A 20,280-nucleotide genomic window follows, 5' to 3' on the forward strand; every position below is an offset into this window, starting at 1 on the left:
TTGCTGCGCATAGATAAAGAAGGTTTGGGCATCCTAACAATGAGTGGCACTGTAAAAAAGTGTTTTGTTGTTTTTGCAAAAGCATAAAAAAGATTTTGTGATAAAATTTTAGAGTCTATTTTATAGACTGTTAAAATTGCATTTTGTGATGTTGTTAATTTTACCAAAAATAAAAGATTGGCGACTTCCATTCGCGTTGATGTTGCTTGTTTAATTGCAAATCTACGGTGGCATAGTTGTGCCTCCTCGACTTATATTAAAATTTAACTCGTTTTCGAGTTATAACTTCTAACTCGAGTTATAACTTAAAAATGAGTTAGAAGTTGTAACATATAATTTGCCACCGTACAAATCACACATTTCTGTTTTGATTTTAAACACATTTAACGACTCAATAAAGAGATGAACACAAGTTTTATTGATAGCTAGTTATAAAAGAGACATTAAGGTTGGGAACTTTGGGAATTTTTCTTTCTGTAATAAGTGGTGAAAGTTAGAAGAACCTTCTCAGTACATAAGAACATAGGAATGGTTCACAGACGAAGTGACTAGCTAGCTAGGAAAAAACAAAAAAAGAGTTTTAAGAACAACATCCTGGAAATCCTGTTATAATTAAATTATGACAGCATATCTTATATAATATTTAAAAGAAAATACGTATCTAACCGTTTCGACAGGGTGATGTGAAGCCACCAATTAATTCGTGTGTAAAATATTGTGCCCAGCCTTTAAAACATTGAAAGATTTACTATCGGATTTTGTGTGTCTGCTATATAACATTCCACCAATCACTGCATCCCACTATCCTCCTTATCTCTGCTGGGCAGTTAGATGACATTCGTTATAAAACTGATTATAGAGATACAGCATCAATTTGTGGAGAATTATACCAAATAATAGGGACATTTTTGTTGCCACAAGACGAGATAATAGATGTGTGCTCACGCCAACACTGTATTCATTACTATGGCCATTCCTCTGTTCCCTCTATTAACTATTAGATCGTCCCTAACTAAATCGGATATTTGAACATAAACATTTATCTAATACAGTTTGACCATGAACACGTTAAGAAAGACGGACAGCCGCCGAATTAGGTGGGAAGCGCTGTTTGAAGTTTATAGTTGCTTAGCAACGATAACAAATTCGTCCAGCTCCTCCGAAAGATAAATAAATAAAGATGTGAATTACAAATAAACTGTTCGGTTAATATTTGAAAAAAGGTTTTATAAAATAACATTTATATAAACAACATATACTTACGTGATGATATCTTTATGAAAATTGAATACAAGAGAAAAAAGAATTTATGATTGGCTTTAAGTTGATCATCTGCGTATCTGTATATAACAAATAGTTCCAGTTATTCAAAGTTAAGTCCAGGTGGGATAATAGTCAAGATGAGAGGATATAATAAAAAAAGACAGAATATTGTGGTCATATGCATTGTGATTTTCATTGCGTTCTTCTTAGTATACACGGCAAACTTGGCTTTTATATACATATCTAGTAAACTGTCATGTGGGAATTGCATTTCACCGTTGTTATCAGGCAAACTTGAAAGAGAAATTTTTCTTATAAGCAACGACATGAAACGAGTCGACAGATCGTTTACAATACAACAGAAGATGATAAAAGACATGAGAGAAATGTTGCTTAGGATTCATAAAAAACCTAAAAAAGTTAACAAGAAAAAGTTAACATGGACAGACTTTCTAAAGAAAAATGGACGAACCTCCTAACGGAAAATAAAATACAATGATTTGATGGTTTAAGTAAAGGATGGATTTGAATTATCAACAGTACCGTTGAAAAATTGTTAAAAAAAGATACTGAGTTATCGGATGTTTAATATGACGTTGTAGCTCATTCTCGTCCCCAGAGCTCTTCAAGAATAAAACCTCAAACTACTTTTAAGGTTTATCTCACAGAGCTCTGGGGACGAGAACGGTTGTAGCTATAACTATATGATTCGAAAGGTCAAATATTTATCCAGCAACAAAGAAAGCTGCTTTGGCGCAGACAAAGCTATTTGATTGATACTGTTACAGCTGTTGATACTGTTACAGCTGCGCAAAAATCCAATTCTTTGATTCTGAATGCAACTGGTTGTTTGAACACTAACTATCTAGAGATCCTGAAAAACAAACAGAGGAGGTGCAAACAGCATTAGTTAAAGACATTGAAATAAATAAGGTAGAATTGAAAGTTAAGATAGCAGCACGCCATCATCAGATGTGTGACAAAACTCCCGAGTTAGCTCTAGCTATAATGGTGTAACTTAATGGTTGGAAGAATTAATCTGGTGCATCATATATAAGATTACTTAATTATTGGTAAAAAAACGTTACTGTTTGGTGTTTTACACTGACAAAACAACTTGTATGTTATTGCATCATAAGGAAACCTTGTCCTCAGGGGATCTTGTATCTTTTCCGTCCTGGATGTCAGAAATGATACAGGAGTCCCTGGCGACGAGGTTGATCACAAGGCGGTTAAATATTTTATGGACTTCTCTTTTGGTCTTGGTATTCCTGAATAGGTCTTCATCGTACATAAGTTTTAATCATAGGCTATAAAATTAGCACTTTAATGTAAAAACAAAATATAAGATTTTTTCCCCTTCAAGTGTGTTTCTATTGCTTTCACATTACAGAGGCCTTTCAGAGTCCGTGGAAAAAAAAACTCAGCACTTGTTCCTTTTTTTCATATTGGATGGCGAGATGAACATATCTCGTCAAAAGCCATTCAAAAAGCACAGATCCGATGAGACACACTAAGCCTTGAGGACAAGGTTGGGAAAGCAGCTATCTTTTGGCAGCGACTTCAAATTATCTCTGTTTTCTTAACGTCTCAAATTATATATCCAACCTATAATTATATGTATAGGCGCCATTTCGTGTTTGACAATGATTTTTAAATTTGGATTCTCTTCCACAACGCCTATTGCTTCCATTCCGCTTTCCCTATTTTATCATTTTGAAGTTACATAGGCCTTTATTAACCTGTTAAGTTGAAAATCTATAATAAAATATTACATTTGTGAATTAAATAGAAAAACGAGGACTGAGGAACAGGTTGTTTAAAACTGTCAGATACATAGAATATTAGAAAAAGTATTTCTTGCTTTTAGAAAGTTGTTATGTAAAAAAGAGCCATTTAGCCTGGATTCCTAAGAAAAGAGTTTTATTTTTAATATAAAAACGTATTTCTTCCTTGTACCTCAATGTACGTCAAACGTTTGCTGTGATCTAAACAACTCTTGTTGTATTTAGTTGAAGATACCTCTTCGGCCTATATTTTGGTGACCCTAAGTTAGGAAATTTTGGTGACAATAAGGACTAATAAAAAATTCGAGCAAAAATTTTGGTCCGTAGAGTTTGGGTCAATGTACGCTGCATTTCACCAATCTGTTAACGCCAAATTTAACCCCTTTTTTAATACAAGAAAAGATATAGAACATTCCCCTCATGATGAAAAAACATTCTATGATTTGATGTTGTATTGGAAAACATCGTGATAAAAAACTAACTGAATATGTATCAGTTATTTATTTTTGTTATTTGGATAACGACTTTAAGCAAATTTTATATACTGCAAAATGCAAGCCACTTTCTATGTCTATGCTTTCCCTCAATTTCAGGGGGGTTGGGATTGTAGATAAAGTAAAAAAAACAGCGAAAACAATATTATTGAATCTATATCTATAATAATACCCTAAGTGTGTCCGTCTGTCACGCAAAATGGTACCGAAAGTAGAGCGAGACGCACGCTATGCGGGTTAAAAAGAACGGGCAAACCCGTGGATTTTCCACGGGCCACCGACTATTATAAAAAGACATAATAAGATGACATGTTTTAACCTAGGGTGTTGTTATAATTGATAATTATTATCTTCCTCCATGAACAAAGTTTTGATTTGGCCTTAACTTGCATATTCAAGAAATAAGTAAAAATTTTGCAGCAATTTGCGGAGTATAAATATCATGTTTCCCAAAATCAGAAATAATTTTTAATGTGGCCACTTCTCAACCTGCAACACAGGAAACTCGCGACTTGTGATTTCTTTATCTTGTCGCGTTCATATAATAGCTGGAGGATATCCGTAATTATTGGAAAGTGCGTAGAGGAAATAGCAATAAATATTAACGGACACTTCTTAAACTGATAAGACGCTTTCAGATGTTTATTATTTTTAACCAGAGTAAAAAAGAAACCTCGATCCTAGGACATTCTGCTTTTAACATAGTTACCCTCTGTACGGCGGCTTTGCAAGCATGGCAACAAGGTTAGAAAAAAACGATCAACTTTTGCCCCGGATATTTAAAAATAGACAAAATGCGAAGGTCATACTTCGGACGTCATTACGCCCTGGGTCCGATTAAATCCGGAAATGGTCCCGGTATTTTAAAGCTTCCAAACGGGCAAAATAATAAACAAGTTGAACAGTCTGGATGTGATTGACGTTTGTATTTTTATCACATTGCCAATTACAGGTATTTATAAGCCATTATTTATGTGTTATTGACAATGACAATGATTGCCTCTGGAGGATTAACGTTCGACGATATACCAGAACTTAACAACTCGTCAGAGGACGAGAGTTTGGATTACAAAAAAGTACAGACTGGTCAACATTCGTCTCGATCCAATACCTCTGACGACAGCAGTGTGGAGAACATGGCTGGTGCAATCCCAATTATTAATGATAGGGATTATATTAGTATGGTGAATAAGAAGAAGATGGTAATGAGAGAAATTAAAAAAAATGTTAATTTTCTTAACAGCAGTGACTCTGAGAAAGAAAACGAGGTGTTCAGAGAGGTTGACAATTGTTATTATTGGTGTCAATATGGTGTTACTCCTCCTAATAATAGAGAAATCAGAAGAAATAAACAAAAAGAAAGAACTATAAAGTTTAGTTCAAACGTTGCCATTAAAAAAGGAGATAAAAGAACATTTCTTAAGAATCGTTGCTTGTCTAATAATGGCAGCACTGCAAACAATAAACAGATTCAGTGGCAAAAAGAGAGAGATTTTAAAAGAAAAGAAAAATTTCGAGCCGTAAGTGATGAAGGGAATAGTGAGGGAGAATCATGTATTCCTCGATCTACAAAACTTGTTAGAGTGAATTCTGCAAAAAGTTTAAAAAGTATACGGAAACAAAAATCAATACGATGTTCAAACAAAGAAGAACTACCTTCCATTACACCTTCAGTTGTTACAAAAACTATTAACATACAACAAAAAACAAATGATCCTAATAAGTCTTCACGGGCACATTTCTATAAATCTTTTTTACTTCTCGTAAAACTTGGTGGTCGTGTTCCTCCTACTCATAAAAGTTTTGACCATTCTGTGCATGATTCAGATGACCAATTTCTACAGGTATGTTTAAACTAATTTAATGATTCTAAGAAGAATTTAAACTTCCTTATTACCTATGAAAAATCTGTGTTGTATGTGTGTTTAATTACAGCTGTTCAACAATGAAATTTATAAATGCAGCATTATTATAATACCTAAACAAATTTATTGGATATATTTATATATATCAAAAAACAGTCCATGAGATATAAAAGTCACTGATCAAAATGGATTACAGTGTTTAAAAAAAACTGTGTCAGGGCAGACCTGAGTAGGAGCTAAAGTGACACGTTGCAAACTACAGCCCATAAACATACATGCGTAGAAGGCATATGAAGATGATCACACCTTACTATAAAGAATTTTGTGTGTTTTACATTAAGCCAAAATTAAAATGCAAAAATAAATATGGCAGAATTGATATGTAAACAAATTTTAAAGAAAAATAATTTTTACCTGTTAATAAAATTAATTGTATATTTTGTCTAGGTTGGCACTCTTTTTCTTTTTAAACAATAATAAACGATCTTGACCAATTGTAAAATCTGCACAAAATATTCTCAAATCTTATTTTTTTAATTGGAACATAGATATAGGAATCAGGTTCACAAACGTTAAACAATTTTGTTGCAAACACTGATAGTTATTTCTCGGGGAACCGTTTTGTCCTAATAACAAGTTCTAAGTAATTAGTTATCTGCAGTACTGTAAAAAGGTATCTTAACATCGCGATCCTCTATTGTGCACGACACGAACCATACGGGATAGCATTTTTAGCATATTTTTGTCTCGATAGAAGTGAATCATATCGCGTCTATCAGGATGTCGCGATAGGCTCGATCTATCGCGTAGTGTTACTCAATGACTTATTGCTTTATAATAGTTATTTTAAATTAAATACTGAACTTCAAACAAAACAAAACAATGCTTATAAGAGTTTCTTTTTTTATGATAATTTGAGAATAATAGTTCTTTTGTGAATAAAGTTAAACAAAGTTGTCTGACATTCAATGAAAGTAATAAAAAGTAAATTAAATATTTTTTTTACTGGGTTTACCTGGAGGCGTAAAACATTGTTAGTTTACACACATTTTCATATAAGAATCGTTCTTTTTATTGTTAAATTGACATTTCGAGCCTTGGATTATTCCTAAAATTATTTTTAAAGTTCTTCGTTCTTAAGTTTTTAAAATGCGATCTAAAAACATTTCTATCACTGCTTTTCGTTCTTAAGTTCTTAAAATGCGATCTAAAAAAGCTTTTCTATCGCCGTTCTTCATTCTTAAACTTTGAAAATGCGATCTAAAAATCATTTATATCGCCGTTCCTTGTGAGAGGCTTTACTTAACGTTATTAATTTTTAAGAAAATTATGACGAAATTATACAATAATTTTTTTTGATTTGTGGATCTTAGGATAAAAAGCATTTTTCAAAATTAGAATGTTTTTTACAAAAAAGTGTTTAATTTCTTTACTTTTTTAAAAAATAGAAATTATGCTAGCTAAAATGTAATACTGCATGAGGTAGGTAGAATACGCTTGTCGTAACACCCCCCTCCGTTATTAATATCAAATGTAATTTTAATGCTGCGAAAGACTTTAAACATTGTCAACTAAACTGTAGTCTGTAAAAGGATTTTGCACTTATAGATTTTGATTTTCATATAAAACTGTGGAAAACATTAAAGATTATTTTTCCTGTTTTTTCTTTTATTTTAAGTGGGAGGAGAATGACTTGCTGTATAAATTTTGAAACAGACCAAGAATAATTCTTGCTGCATAACTTTCAAAACAGCACAAGAAATACTCTTGCTGCATCTATAAAAAACAAGTTTTTGAGCATGCAAGTATTTTTATCTTTTCACCTACTTATTTTAATAATTCAAAACAACAGAACAAATTTATCCAAAAAATATTTAGTGAGACAAATTATTATTATTTTTCCCTTCACAACAAAAAAATATTAATTGCCTACGTGATGCAATAATACATGAAAAAAATGCTTGTCGTACCACCCTTCTACGTTGTAGACACTGTATTGAAGAATTGAACTTATTTAATTCTAGAGCAAGCAATATTATTTGAACTTATTATTTAATTTTCATAAAGGAGTTTATTTTGAAAGTTTTTTCTTATAATAAGACGCGTAACAAGCGTGAAAAATACTCGTACAACGAACTTTGGTAATGAAACGAATTTTGTCATTTGTAGAAAATATTTAAATATAAAAACCTAATAATCCAATTATAATAAACGAACTTCGTATGAGCAAATTTTTATACGAACTTCTTTGAAACGATACAAACTACAAACAAACTTTATTTTAAATGATACAAACTTTATACAAACTTTGTAATTTTGATGGTACGAAAAAGTTATACAAAAGATTTAATAACCAGATACAAAATTTTTGATACAAATTATACGAATTAAGTATGGTCATTTTGAGACATTCCCTTATTTTTTTCCTTTACGCTATGATTTGAGAACAGTATAATAAAGTTATTTCTTTTGAGATTATCGTTTAATTTAAGAAAACAGATATTTAATTACTTTTAACACACCGCGATGTATCGAGACTGCCTATTGAGGAAGCGCGATAAGGCTTCACGTGATAGAAATTTAGGAGCAAAAAAAGCTATCACGTATTGATTGCGTTGCGCACGATACGCGATATTATATTTATTATATAGGTTGAATACCCTGAAGTCTTATGGCTGGAATTACAAGCATGGTACAATGGTCGAAGCATTGAAGATCATGATAGTTTTCTAGAAGATGCACGCGCCAATGCTGAAAAGGTGCTAAACGAAGTGATAAACTTTAAATTTACTAATGAATTAAAGAGTGGTGATGGGGAAAGAGGAATGTCAAACCAAACAGCATGTGATTACAATTACTATTCTGATGATGAAATTGAAGAATTTATTTTGTTTACATCGTCGAATGAGCTAACAGCAAGCACACCTGTTTATGAGAAAAAAGGGTTTGAAAGAACTGATAAAGAAATGGATGCAAAAAAAGAAGCTGTTTGTCCTGGAAGTAAAACGGATAGTGAAGCTGATGGTTTAAAAACACCAGAGTCTAAGGAAGTCGAAAATAAAGTTGTGTCAATCAAAATTCAACAAGTAAATGCAATGGCTGCCATTTCTGACCTGATAAAAAAACTTGAGACTGTAGAGAATTTATATCCTAATTTAAAGGCGCTAACTAATGCTTATCCAATGTACAAAGATGTGAAATTTGTACGTAACCATGAAGCTATGCTATTGTGGTTAAATATATGTAAAGAAATGTATCATAAGTTATACTTGCTGGCAGATTGGATTGATGTAGATCCTGATGATGTAATTAATTGGAAAGACTGGTTTGATATGGGACTAGGTTTGAACACATACATATATGTCTTTTGTAATTTATCCTTTTACCTGAAAAAGTGTAAAAAGCTAGATTTGTAAAATGCGTCTCTACTGCTTTTTTAAGAAATTTTTGTTTTCAATTTTATCAATGAAAAAGCAACCTGTATCTATGTATCAATTTTTTTATATTTTCATGTAGATTTTCCTTGTGTTAAGACGAACCAGTGCTATCACAACAACCATTATTTCAGCACAAGTGAATTGCTGGAAAATTCTGGCAATCTTAGCTCATTATCAAACAATTATGCGACCAGAAGAAGCAAGAGAGATAAACGCAAGAGAATATCAATGCAGCGGCAATCTTTTATAGAGAAGACTAGTACTTCAAGATACCGAACATTTGTTGAACGAGAAATCAGAGATGGGGGTTTGATAGGGCTGATAAAACGTCTCAAAATTATTTTATCAACCACAATGTGGAAAGCAAGATTCACTTTGGCTGAAATGTTTGGAAAAGAAAGACATTCAATGCTGCAGCATGAGGGGCATGCTACTCACTTTGAAGAAGATTTAAAAAGAGTAATTGAGCTACTGATGAAATTTTCCCGAACATCAGAACAGGATTACACGTTCTTTGATGCCCATATATTTATCTGTGAAAACAAATGGGCCAAAGCCATACAGGAAATGAATTTGCCATCATTTTTAGACAACTACTTGTTTCTGATAAGAATTCCATTTGATTTGACGCAAGAGAGTATTCGCTTTCGTTTGGATTACAAACCAAAAGTCGAACCTTCTGAACATAGCATCCGACAGGTATGTATGCATGACTTCTGTGGCATTGTATATTTTATGTTTTGTGGAGTAAAAACCCTATTCCACGTTCCTCTACATAATTGTACCATGTAATGGAATATTAACTGAAAAGTGATTCTTCTAGCTATACATCTTTTGTCATTGTGATTTTGATTTTTAGCTAATACAAGAATGTAAAGAAGTTGTTTCTGGTGGAATACTTGCCATCAAATATTTCCAAGATATGACTTTGTCAGTTTTAAAGCTGGAGGATAAAGAGAATCGAAAATTGATTGAACAGGCTGTAAATGAGCTAACTGAGGATTTGAAAAGCATGCTTAATGTGAGTAATTTTGCGTAGTTATATTACTTACTTTGGCCAAGTTTCGAACTATTCCAGCCAGTGTTTATGTTACCACCAAGAGGCTTATTCAGAACAATATTTCTGACATAAATATATAAATACTGAATTTCTTTTGATCTTTGTGATAGTCTTTTAAGTGGATAACCTTTATGATATTATTTGTCGTACAAGAATTGGCTATAAGAACCTTTTGTAATTACCAGTTTGCTCAAACTTTTCCAACGAACAATTTAAACTTTTAAGGTATACAAAACACTATTTTTTATCACATGTTTCAGTGAAATATTTTTATAGATAAATTACTTTAGTTATGATAACATGTTCATTATGATCTTTTATGACATTTTTAGGAGTAGAAATCTTTAATTAATGAGATCCTAAAATCAAACCAGAAACCTGAAAAATCAAACCAGAAACCTGAAAAGTCACGATATTACTCAGTAAATGACCCTGAATAGCCCAAAATTTGATCCAATAAATTCTCACCCTGTAGAAATACCAAAATCAGTATATATTCTGAAGATCAAGTTGGCTTAAGGTTTTTCTGCACACCACATTTCACAAAATCAAAATTATTTTATTCGTTTGGATGGATAATCATGGGCTTTTGCATAATCATATGTAAAAACTACATAATCAATGTACATGTAAAAGTTACACATGATATAAATTGTTTCATATAAATATTATGTTAAAAAGGAATTTCATGTTTAGGTATATTTTGACTACCTTCAAACATGGTTTAACATTCTCCAAAAAATGAAGCAAGCTAGCGAAACATTAAAAATTGTTATGGAAGAAGAATGGGGGTTTGCTAAAGACATGTGTCCACATGTACAAGGTGGGGAAACCAGAGCAGCCTATAAGTTTTGGTAAGTGTATTATTTTCATTTTAATTTTATTGCATATGCAAGCAGTAAGTCCTGTGATGGCTGGATGTGATGTTATGTGATTATTTTGATGCCAAAATGATAACGTCTTAGGAAATTACATAGATGTCTAAAGAATTGACCTAAAAAATACTCATGTCTGATCTTTGAGCAACAGTGGTATTATTTTAAAAACATTTATCAATAAGTCATTTAAACATAGAGGACATGCCAGATCAGAAAATTATGACAATGTTAATAATGAGAAGCTGTAAACTGATTTATTGCAAATTATTCTGTTATTTTTTTGTGTTATATATTTGTGTTAGTTATTTTTATTTCTTTTAGTATTTTGGTGTCTAACCTTTTCAAATCAACTGGACAGTATCTTGAAAGTGCAGTGGATGAATGTTTTTCTACCCATAATCCGAAAGAGGAAGATGGTGGTGCATCTCAACGCCACAAAATGTCAAGTGCATGCAGAGAATATAAGGAAGTGTTCAAAGAAGTGCGAGGTAGAGCTATAAAAGCTCTTGGGTTTGCAAAATTGTTACAAAAAGACTTGGGGATTGCTGCAAATTACTTTATAACAACATCAGTTGACAATGTGTTCCAAGTTTTAAAGGAATCACAACATGCATTGGTAAGAACTTAAAAATGCAGTAGTTAATGTAGTGCAAGGTGGAGCCCCCAACTGTTGAATTGTGTTAAGATTTCCTACTGAAGAATATATCTGTCTTTGTTTTGTTTGTTTGATTTTGTGATGTTTCAGAAAATTATTTACCCTCAGACAGCTGCTTGTAAAACTGCCAAGTATTCCATATTTTTCAAAAATTACTTCCCAAATAAATCTCCAATTTTTGACATGTAATATGCAAAAATACAGAAAAACATATCATTTTTTCTTGCAATTCCTTATTAAAAAGTGTGCTAAGTGTTCTTAATTTTTTACTTTATTTACACTCTTTCTCCCACATTGAGTTTCTTTGTTCATTAGGCTTGCGAAAATAAAACTTCATAGCTATATGTCAGTGTATTTGCACGAGTATCCATGTTATTTATTTTTATATGTAAATCTCTATTGTAGATGGAATGCAGTAATTCTGATTACTTAATCTTTCTACCCAACACTCTTGCAAAAGAAAAGAGGTATTTTTTAACATAATTTTTTGTGCTTTTATTTTTTGATGTATTGGATCAAAATTCTAAAATCTATAACAATGAAATAATGATGAAATAAATAAATAATGATCTGTGGAAAATGTTTCTTAGCAAGTTATTTTCACATTGAATTGGATACCCCTATAGTTTATTATTAGTTTATTATGTAAACAAAATTCTGGCGGCCGCCATATTTGTTTAAAAAATTGGCAGTACTTAAATCTGAGGATTCTTTTTCCATGGGTTTTGCCCATGGAAAAAGAATTCTCAGATTTGTGCCTGTTGTGCATATTTCCTGCATCATTATTTCATGCATTTTTGTTTGCCTCTTAGCATGAAGTAATGCCATTCTACGGGGAGCCTAAAATAAAGCTGTGGCACATGGTTATTATTTTAATACTAGTCGTTAGCCCATGGAAAAATCCACGGGTTTCTCTACTTACAGCTAAGCTACCATTTTGCGTGACAGTCAGACAGACGTATACGGGTATTATAATATAGATAGAGACTAATCGGTTACTAAACCGTTAAAAGCGTTGGTTTTTCATTGGAAAATTGGATTCGTTGAAACTTGAAAACTATTGTATTAGTTTGATAATAATAATTATGAATATGAGAAAGAGTGTTATATATTTTTAAACCTGTTCTTTTTTTTCTGTAGAGAATGTATGCAGCTCATTAGTTTAACCTATGGTTATGAAAGTCTGGAAAGAAATTCTTTTTGTCCTGGTCGTTATATTTTGCTTGTAAAGAAACCTGATGATCATTCTTTTTGGAAAGGACGAAGAATGACTTTTGATATGTCACCAGCAGTGCTTTTAGCATTGTCATACATTGAGAAGGTAATTATTAAGTTGTGATCCCGAATGTTAGCAAAGTTTGCAAAATTATGAATTTCGTGAACTAATCATAACACATTGTGTTTTAAGCAACACTTGTTATCAATTTCCTTTTATAGAAAAACTAGTCTATAAGCCTATGGAAAAGTCCACCAAGGCAGAAGAACAATAGAATCATGTACTTTTGAAAAAAGGTTGCAACAATATTGGGGTTTGAAGTTTGATGACATCATCAACCTATCTTTCGGAAATAGATTCTGGGTCCCAGGTTTGGGAAACTGACCCACAGATTTGGGAAACTGACCAATTTTAGCCCTAGGTTGTCCCTTCTTGCCTACGCGGCGGTGAAAAGTGACTAATGTCATCACCTTGTTTTCAAGTTATTTGGTCTCAAAGTTATAATAACATTGTAATAGCTTATTTAATTTAAATTAAAATATTGACATTAAATTTGTGTTATTGAGGTTGTGACGTTTAACTTGTCGAAAAACATTTTAGGCATGTATTTTTCGGTGACATTAAAGGAAAATGAGCATATCCAATTTGCCTGTTACAGACAGACAGACACACACACAAACTGTCTTCGTCTGTTTCAAAAAAAAGCTGTAAATTTTTCAATAAATATTCAGCACCAAGCTACATACAAAGCAACACTTCCCGTGTTAATGCAAGTAATGGCTCAGTACATCTTAAAACAGCCTGTATTTGTGCTAGGCTGTTAAATTGATACCTAAATTAATCACCATTTTGAATTCAAAGATAGTATTACCAGAATAATGAATTTGGTATGGACAAGAATAATACTTAATATTAAATGCTTAAATTTTATTTTATTTGATACAAATTTAAAGATGCAATTTTGATATGGCAAATCAAACTAGATGAATATTATTTTGGTTAGTTTAAATGTTATGTTGAAAGTTAGTAAAATAAACATAATTAACTATTATTGTTTATTTTGCCAGGTAGATGGTGTTACTTTAATCTGCAGAAATGCGTATCATTTAAATGCTCAAAGAAAAGATATTGAAAAATTGTTAGGAAATTGCATTAGTATACGGAATGAGCAAACGTCAAGTCGGGGATTGATTGAAAAGTCATTGTTTCAGATGAAGGTAATAAGATTATTGTATTAAAAAATGTATACTGAATCTCAGATTTTAACCCTGCCTTTAACCTTAAATTAAAAAGGTAATATTCCGATATTATAGTTAATCTATAAAACCACAACCATATAGAGTTGTACTACTGTACCACAATTTTTTCACCACTGTAAGTATCTGTGCACTCGTACCACTGTCTACGGTCCTTAGTTAGACCCCTGTACTAGTACCCAGGAATATTTTTACGTCTTGTTCACTAAATTCTTGTTAAAATATTTTTTTTTGTTCCCAAACTAGGTTTAAAAGTATATGCATAAAATACATGTTTGTAAAAAAAATATATATAAAAAAATATAAAAAGATATAGTTTAATTTATTTTTCATATACCTTTTTTCTACACCGGCTGCTTCATGCTTAACGTCCTTTCTCTATCCAAGCATGGGTTGGACAGGGTATATTATTGACCTTTTTTCAATCCGATCTAGTCTGTGTTAGTTCTAAACTCAAATTCAAAGTATATATAAGCATTTGAGTTTAAACTATATAACACAGATATGTAACTCTTTTGAAAACAATTATTTTTTTTTTATTGAAAACTTTTGTTCTATTTTCTAAAAAATCAATGATCCATTAACCCCTTTAGTGTTCATTTTTACAATGTATATATAGTTTTTTTTTCTGCAAATTTTGTTGTTTTTCAAAATGTTTTAAAATTTTACTTGCACTCCTAGGAAGCAGCACAAAAACTTGCTAACATCATCACTACAGCTGTGCAACATGTCAGTGAAAACTTAGATCTAAGTACTGCCTCTGAAATGGATGAAGCAGATCGAAACTCCATTCGCAAAACTTGCATTGATACAATGCATTCATGTTTTGGTGTTGGTTTCGAGGTAAAACCATACGCTCACTTCAATCAGTTCCTTAAACCTAAGACTTAGTATCTTACCTACAAGTTTAATGTTGCTACTATCTCAACTGTAACCCTTTTCTCCTGCATAACCCTTTCCTCCTGCAAAATGTTATGCAAATCAAATCTGTATAAACGAAACCCTATATGGCTTGTATTCATGCTGTAAATAATCAATAATTCTGACAATAGACAATTTTCTCTAGTATCTTCGAGAAATGATACGTCTGTATCAAGGGCATAGTCGAATCAATTTGTGGCACATTCTTCTTGACTTTTCAAAACTGTGGATGAATTTTGTAATGACTAAAACAGAACCAGGACATGGAACACGACCTAGGTTTGTAAATTAAGGTTTTTTTCTATGACAGAAAGCATTTCTTATAATTTTTTTACAACTCAAATAAGTAGGTACATTCCTTAAACATTCATTTGGCATTTATATACTTATATTTTTATGTGCATGTTTTTGTAGATGGGCTGCCCAGGGCATGGAATTTCTAGTGACTGTTATTGACCCAAGTAACACTGAATCATTGTCAGAGATAGAATTTAAGGTAAATTAATAATATATCTTATTTAAAAAAAAAAGTTTTTTGTTATTGCATTGTGCCTCAGACTATTTTCTGTGTTTCTTTTACCAAAGAACATTGTGTATTTTTTAAGAAATTAAAGAATGAAATGCAGGATTGTATAATTCACATAATTGGAACTGCTGCACCACAACGCAAACAGAGACTTAAAGGTTTGACTTTACTGTTTTCTTTTTTAGTTTAAGCATTGTGAACTAGATACTTTGTATTATTACCTGCCACATAACTGAAGTATATGTTAAATTGAAATTCCAAAATACATTGACAAAGCATTTTTTTTAATGATGATCATTCATTTTTTATTAGTTTTCATTTTGTTTACTTATGTTTTAGAGCAAAGAAGCAGTAGTCCATTTTCTTTTCACCGCAGTCGCAGTGTTCCACCATCTGTGTTCAGAAAGACAGATGCACTGGATGGTCCAAAGAGTCCCGATGTCTCACCAGGAAATGTTATTCTGCCTGTAGATATAACTAGATCTAGTAGTTCAATTGAAACAAGACTAACTGAAAAGCTAAGCATCCTTGACAGAAGTGAAAACAACAGCAGTTCAGCGAATTCGACAGTATCTGGTAAATTTTTAGTTTTCTAAGCATCATTTAAAGTTTATTGAATCTAATACTTGCGTACACCATTTTTAACTATAACAAACACAAAAAAATGTTGTATAGGTAGTAGTAGTAGTATCTGTCCATTATCCTAAGTCAAGTTGTTCAATGAAGTTAACTCCTTGCTTTGGTGATAATATTTAAAACACAAATTTAAGAGGCTGCAAAGATTTTTAAGTTCTGTTCTGCTCACTTTTGATGGATAGTGAAGTGTGAAAAAACGAAGTATAAGTAAACAATGTTGCTCTTTATAGATGCTGATACACTTGACTCTATCCCCACAATATCAGGTGAAGATGGTGAAGAAGATGAACATGATAATTTACCAATTATCAGAGTCCGTAGTGCTTTACAGGAAATTGATGAACGTCGGACAGCCAAATTGCAACATATGCGTGTCATTGGAATTGTTACGAACAAACAAGCTAATTTTGCTTCACAACTTGTGCATATGAATGTTCGTAGAGTTAATTTTAAATGGCAACTGGGGATTAAAATTGGTAAATTATATTTTTTTGTAATCTTAGTTTTTCCATTTATTGTTTAAATACTTATTCAGAGTTTTTGATAGCACTGTAATGTTAATGCCAATGTTCCACGAAATAATCTTTCTTTATTACACCTGACCTCTTTGTTTCAAGTGGATTCTTTCACTTACTGCTTTTTTACTTCAAATAACTCTCACATTATATTTACCCACATCACAACTTGTGATTTGGACTTGGAAGTTACGTCATCAATTTATTTAATACAGAGGAATTATTATGAAAGGTTTTGGAAAAGTGTTTGATTTTTACTTAAAAATGAGGAAAAATTACATCTTTAGGCAATTTCCACCATTTTTAAATCACTGTAATCATAATATGCTTAAAATCCCTACGACAAATAAGGCCTTAGAAGTTTAAATTCCTTAGAAATTCTGTATGACTGTATGGATATTAATTCATGCATTTTTTTATTTATTCATTCATACACATTCGTTTAGGTGAGGGGCAATTTGGAAAAGTTTATTCAGCTGTAAATTTAGATACTGGTGATTTAATGGCAGTTAAACAGGTATTTGTTTATGTAACTTGCCGAATATTGGCTTTAGATGTATTTCTTACCCCCTCCTCTCTAATCAGACCTATTTTAAATTTTTACATTATATCCGTGGTACCCAGAGTAACAGTTATCTGATTAAACCAACCACAAAACTCTCTGTGCTGTAAACTATTTCCTATAACACATTCAACGTAAACTCTTAGTTTGGTTTCTGTTTTACAGAGTTTGTATTTCCAATTTTTGCGACTGATTAACTTTTTCTGGGTGCGAACACAACAATAGTCACACCAGTAGTGTGAGGTGATAACCTTCTAAAACTAAAATCTTACAAAGTAAGTTTTTATCTGTGACACACTTAAAAAATATATCTACCAACTTAGATTCGTTTTAACCCACATGACTATGGAGCAATACAAGAGATTGCTGATGAGATCACTAACATCCAAGCTGTTCAACACGACAGTCTGGTCAAATACTTTGGTGTGGAAGTTCATAAGGTACGTGTAAACGGGTTACATAGCTTATGATGAAGAATGGATTTTTGAGAGTTAAGGTTGTTGTCCTATAAAAATCTTCAAAGGTTTTGTTTTCTTATTTCTGTTAGAACTACTTTTATAGTTTATTGCTGCTAAAAAGCCATACTTGCAAATCAAGCTAAAAAGTTTACAAAAAAATGGGAAAGACAATTTCCTTAGGATTTATTGTACATTTTTTTTAGTATAGGTATTTAACTTTAGTAATCCTTTCTGAGATAAACAAAAGCGTTCTTTTTTTTTTATTAGGATGAAATGTTAATATTCATGGAAAATTGTGGTGATGGAACCATAGCTGAAGTTGCCAAACTTGGGCTACCTGAATCAATTGTGCGTGTTTACACATATCAAATTGTGAAAGCTATCAACTTTTTACATCAAAATGGTATCATTCATAGAGACATTAAAGGTATCTATCTGTAAAACAAGACTGTTTGTATTACATACATAACACGATTTAATAATATTACCACACTTGTTGTTTGGCAATCCTCAAAATATTTTCTTATGAACAGACAGAGAGAATTAGACTATTATTATAGAAATACAAAAGAAAACGACATACATTTCAACAAGAGACTGACTCTATATACGCTCATAAACTTGCAAATATTTTATATTAGGAGCGAATATCTTTTTATCATCAAGTGGGTTAATAAAGATTGGTGATTTTGGATCTGCAGTGAAGTTAAAGGATGCTTTGTGTACCTCTGTAGGGGAAGTTTTTAATACTCGAGGCACGGCTGGTAAGACAAAATAAAGTATCATTTGTAATTGCATGCAAATGCCTGTTTTTGTAAACATGTATCATTTTTTCATAAGCAATTTGCGTTGTAGCTTAGAGCAGAAATGTGACATTGACAGCTAGATATCTTTACTAGTTTTCCTTAGACCATGTTTATTGTGTAACATGATTCCATCAACATTGATAAGCTATGCTACTTCCCACTTCGATATGTTAACATTGTTTATCTTTTTAGCATTCATGGCTCCAGAAGTTATAACACTTGATAAAGGAAGAGGATATGGAAGAGCTGCAGATATATGGAGTTTGGGTTGTGTGGTGATTGAAATGACCACTGGAAAGGTACTTATTCATGTGTACTTGTAACATTAGGCCTTTGTGAATCAATTTTTTATACATATAACATCAATGCATGCATGCTAAATGAGTTGATTTACATGTACTTGTCTTGTACTGTGCATCCTATTGTCGAAGGCTTGAGCATAAGCTAGTATGTGGCCGAAAGTGTAGGATAAATTAAAATGATTGCGTTGTCAAAAAAATAATCCTTGGCTATCGGGCATTTTTTGTTCTTAAAAACAAGAAAAAATGTATGTTTAGTTAATATTCTATAACTTTTAGCAAACATTTCCACAACAACAATAGCAAAGGTTTTCATGTTTTTTCTATTGTTGCATCTATTTCTATCGTTCCTCACATTTTTATTAGCAACCATGGTCAGAGTATGACAACATTTATGCAATAATGTACAAAGTTGGTGATGGGCAGCATCCACTAATACCTGAGCACTTGAGCGATGAAGGGAAGCACTTCTTGAAAGTCTGTTTCCTGCATGATGCTAATGAAAGATGGACAGCTCATATGCTGGAGGATCATCTATTTCTTAAGATACCAACTGCTTGATCGCTGTGAGTACAACATGTCTCAGTTATAAATAGAGCCCTTCTAGCTCAAATTCTGTGGTATTTTAGCTGTAGTGTAAAAAAATGAATTGTGTTTTGTAGTTTTATATTGTATATTGATTTATTTTCTAGTAACTTGAAAACCCTGAAGATTCCAGTAAATATCAATGGATCTTGCGGTAAAGAAGTAGTCAAAGATGTTAAATTTATGATTAAAAAAAAAAAAAACTCAGAGATTTGGAAGGCCTGTAAATATTGGTTATGCACTTTAATTTTCTGATGTATTTTCTATTTTATCCTTGTTTAATATATGTATATTGTGAATAATTTATTTTTTTAACAGCAGTAAATTCTTTTCATTAAGTTTCCAAAATTTTGAGCTATATATTTTTCTTTCACTCATCAAGTTAAGTTTAGGTTGTTCGCTCTCCGACGTATGTATGCTTTCATTATGTGTGTTGCACATTTATATGAAATACATTAAATTTTATTTATTGATTGAAACTTATTTTTAAAGTAAAATTTTTAATGAAATTTCAAGGTTTTTACAATTTTGTTAATTTGTTTTAATGTTCCACTGTAAAATACCAAAGCCCAGAATGCATGAGAATAAATTTTTTTTAGAGGTTGTTATTCCGAAGTTGTCAAGACTAAAATGTTTGATACTTTTGAATTTGATTTTACACATTTGCAGTTCAATTTAAATCATTGTTTAAGTGAATTGAAAGTTTAACGTAAGCCAGTTTTATGATATGATTTCGCAGAAGTGTAGTGTTCTTTTTTGTGTGTTTTTATGTTACCATTTTAATAATGGTACCATGCAAACCTCTGTTAATATGAGCCATAAACCAACCCTATAATTTTATTTATTTTGCAGCAGTCGGGTAATAGTCTAAATTTCAGACCTAATGTTGTTTTGGTTTTTTTTAAAAAGTTTAGATTTCAAATTTTGTAGTTAAATTTTGTATTACTTTTAACTCTTTACATTCTGTACTTGTTCGTAAACCTTTTTAGTGTTTTAAGGTTTTATGATGACAACTTTATTTGTTATATTTATGACATGTCTAGTTTTTAATTTATTTTTAT

General features: G+C 31.7%; 1 protein-coding gene across 1 annotated transcript; it reads left to right on the forward strand.

The window, feature by feature from the left end:
- The first annotated feature begins 4,421 nt into the window (after positions 1-4,421).
- Positions 4,422-19,521, forward strand: LOC130645233 (mitogen-activated protein kinase kinase kinase 4-like). Its single transcript, XM_057451153.1, has 22 exons — positions 4,422-5,388; positions 8,061-8,751; positions 8,926-9,545; positions 9,706-9,867; positions 10,603-10,760; positions 11,106-11,400; positions 11,845-11,906; positions 12,580-12,760; positions 13,723-13,872; positions 14,593-14,754; positions 14,978-15,111; positions 15,247-15,328; positions 15,438-15,516; positions 15,698-15,934; positions 16,225-16,470; positions 16,956-17,026; positions 17,395-17,511; positions 17,797-17,956; positions 18,171-18,293; positions 18,528-18,634; positions 19,001-19,200; positions 19,327-19,521. The coding sequence occupies exons 1-21, from the start codon at positions 4,531-4,533 to the stop codon at positions 19,193-19,195; spliced, it is 4,890 nt and encodes a 1,629-aa protein (XP_057307136.1). The 5' UTR covers positions 4,422-4,530; the 3' UTR covers positions 19,196-19,200; positions 19,327-19,521.
- The last annotated feature ends 759 nt before the right edge of the window (positions 19,522-20,280 follow it).

Source organism: Hydractinia symbiolongicarpus, chromosome 5, assembly GCF_029227915.1.
Source record: "Hydractinia symbiolongicarpus strain clone_291-10 chromosome 5, HSymV2.1, whole genome shotgun sequence".
Lineage (NCBI taxonomy): Eukaryota > Metazoa > Cnidaria > Hydrozoa > Anthoathecata > Hydractiniidae > Hydractinia > Hydractinia symbiolongicarpus.

Bases quoted from the DNA above. Each gene is read 5' to 3' on its own strand.
- LOC130645233 (XM_057451153.1), top strand. From the start codon at position 4,531: ATGACAATGATTGCCTCTGGAGGATTAACGTTCGACGATATACCAGAA. The intron at 11,907-12,579 runs GTATTTTTTAAC...TTTTTTCTGTAG, and splicing joins ACTCTTGCAAAAGAAAAGAG to AGAATGTATGCAGCTCATTA. The intron at 15,935-16,224 runs GTAAATTTTTAG...TGCTCTTTATAG, and splicing joins AGCGAATTCGACAGTATCTG to ATGCTGATACACTTGACTCT.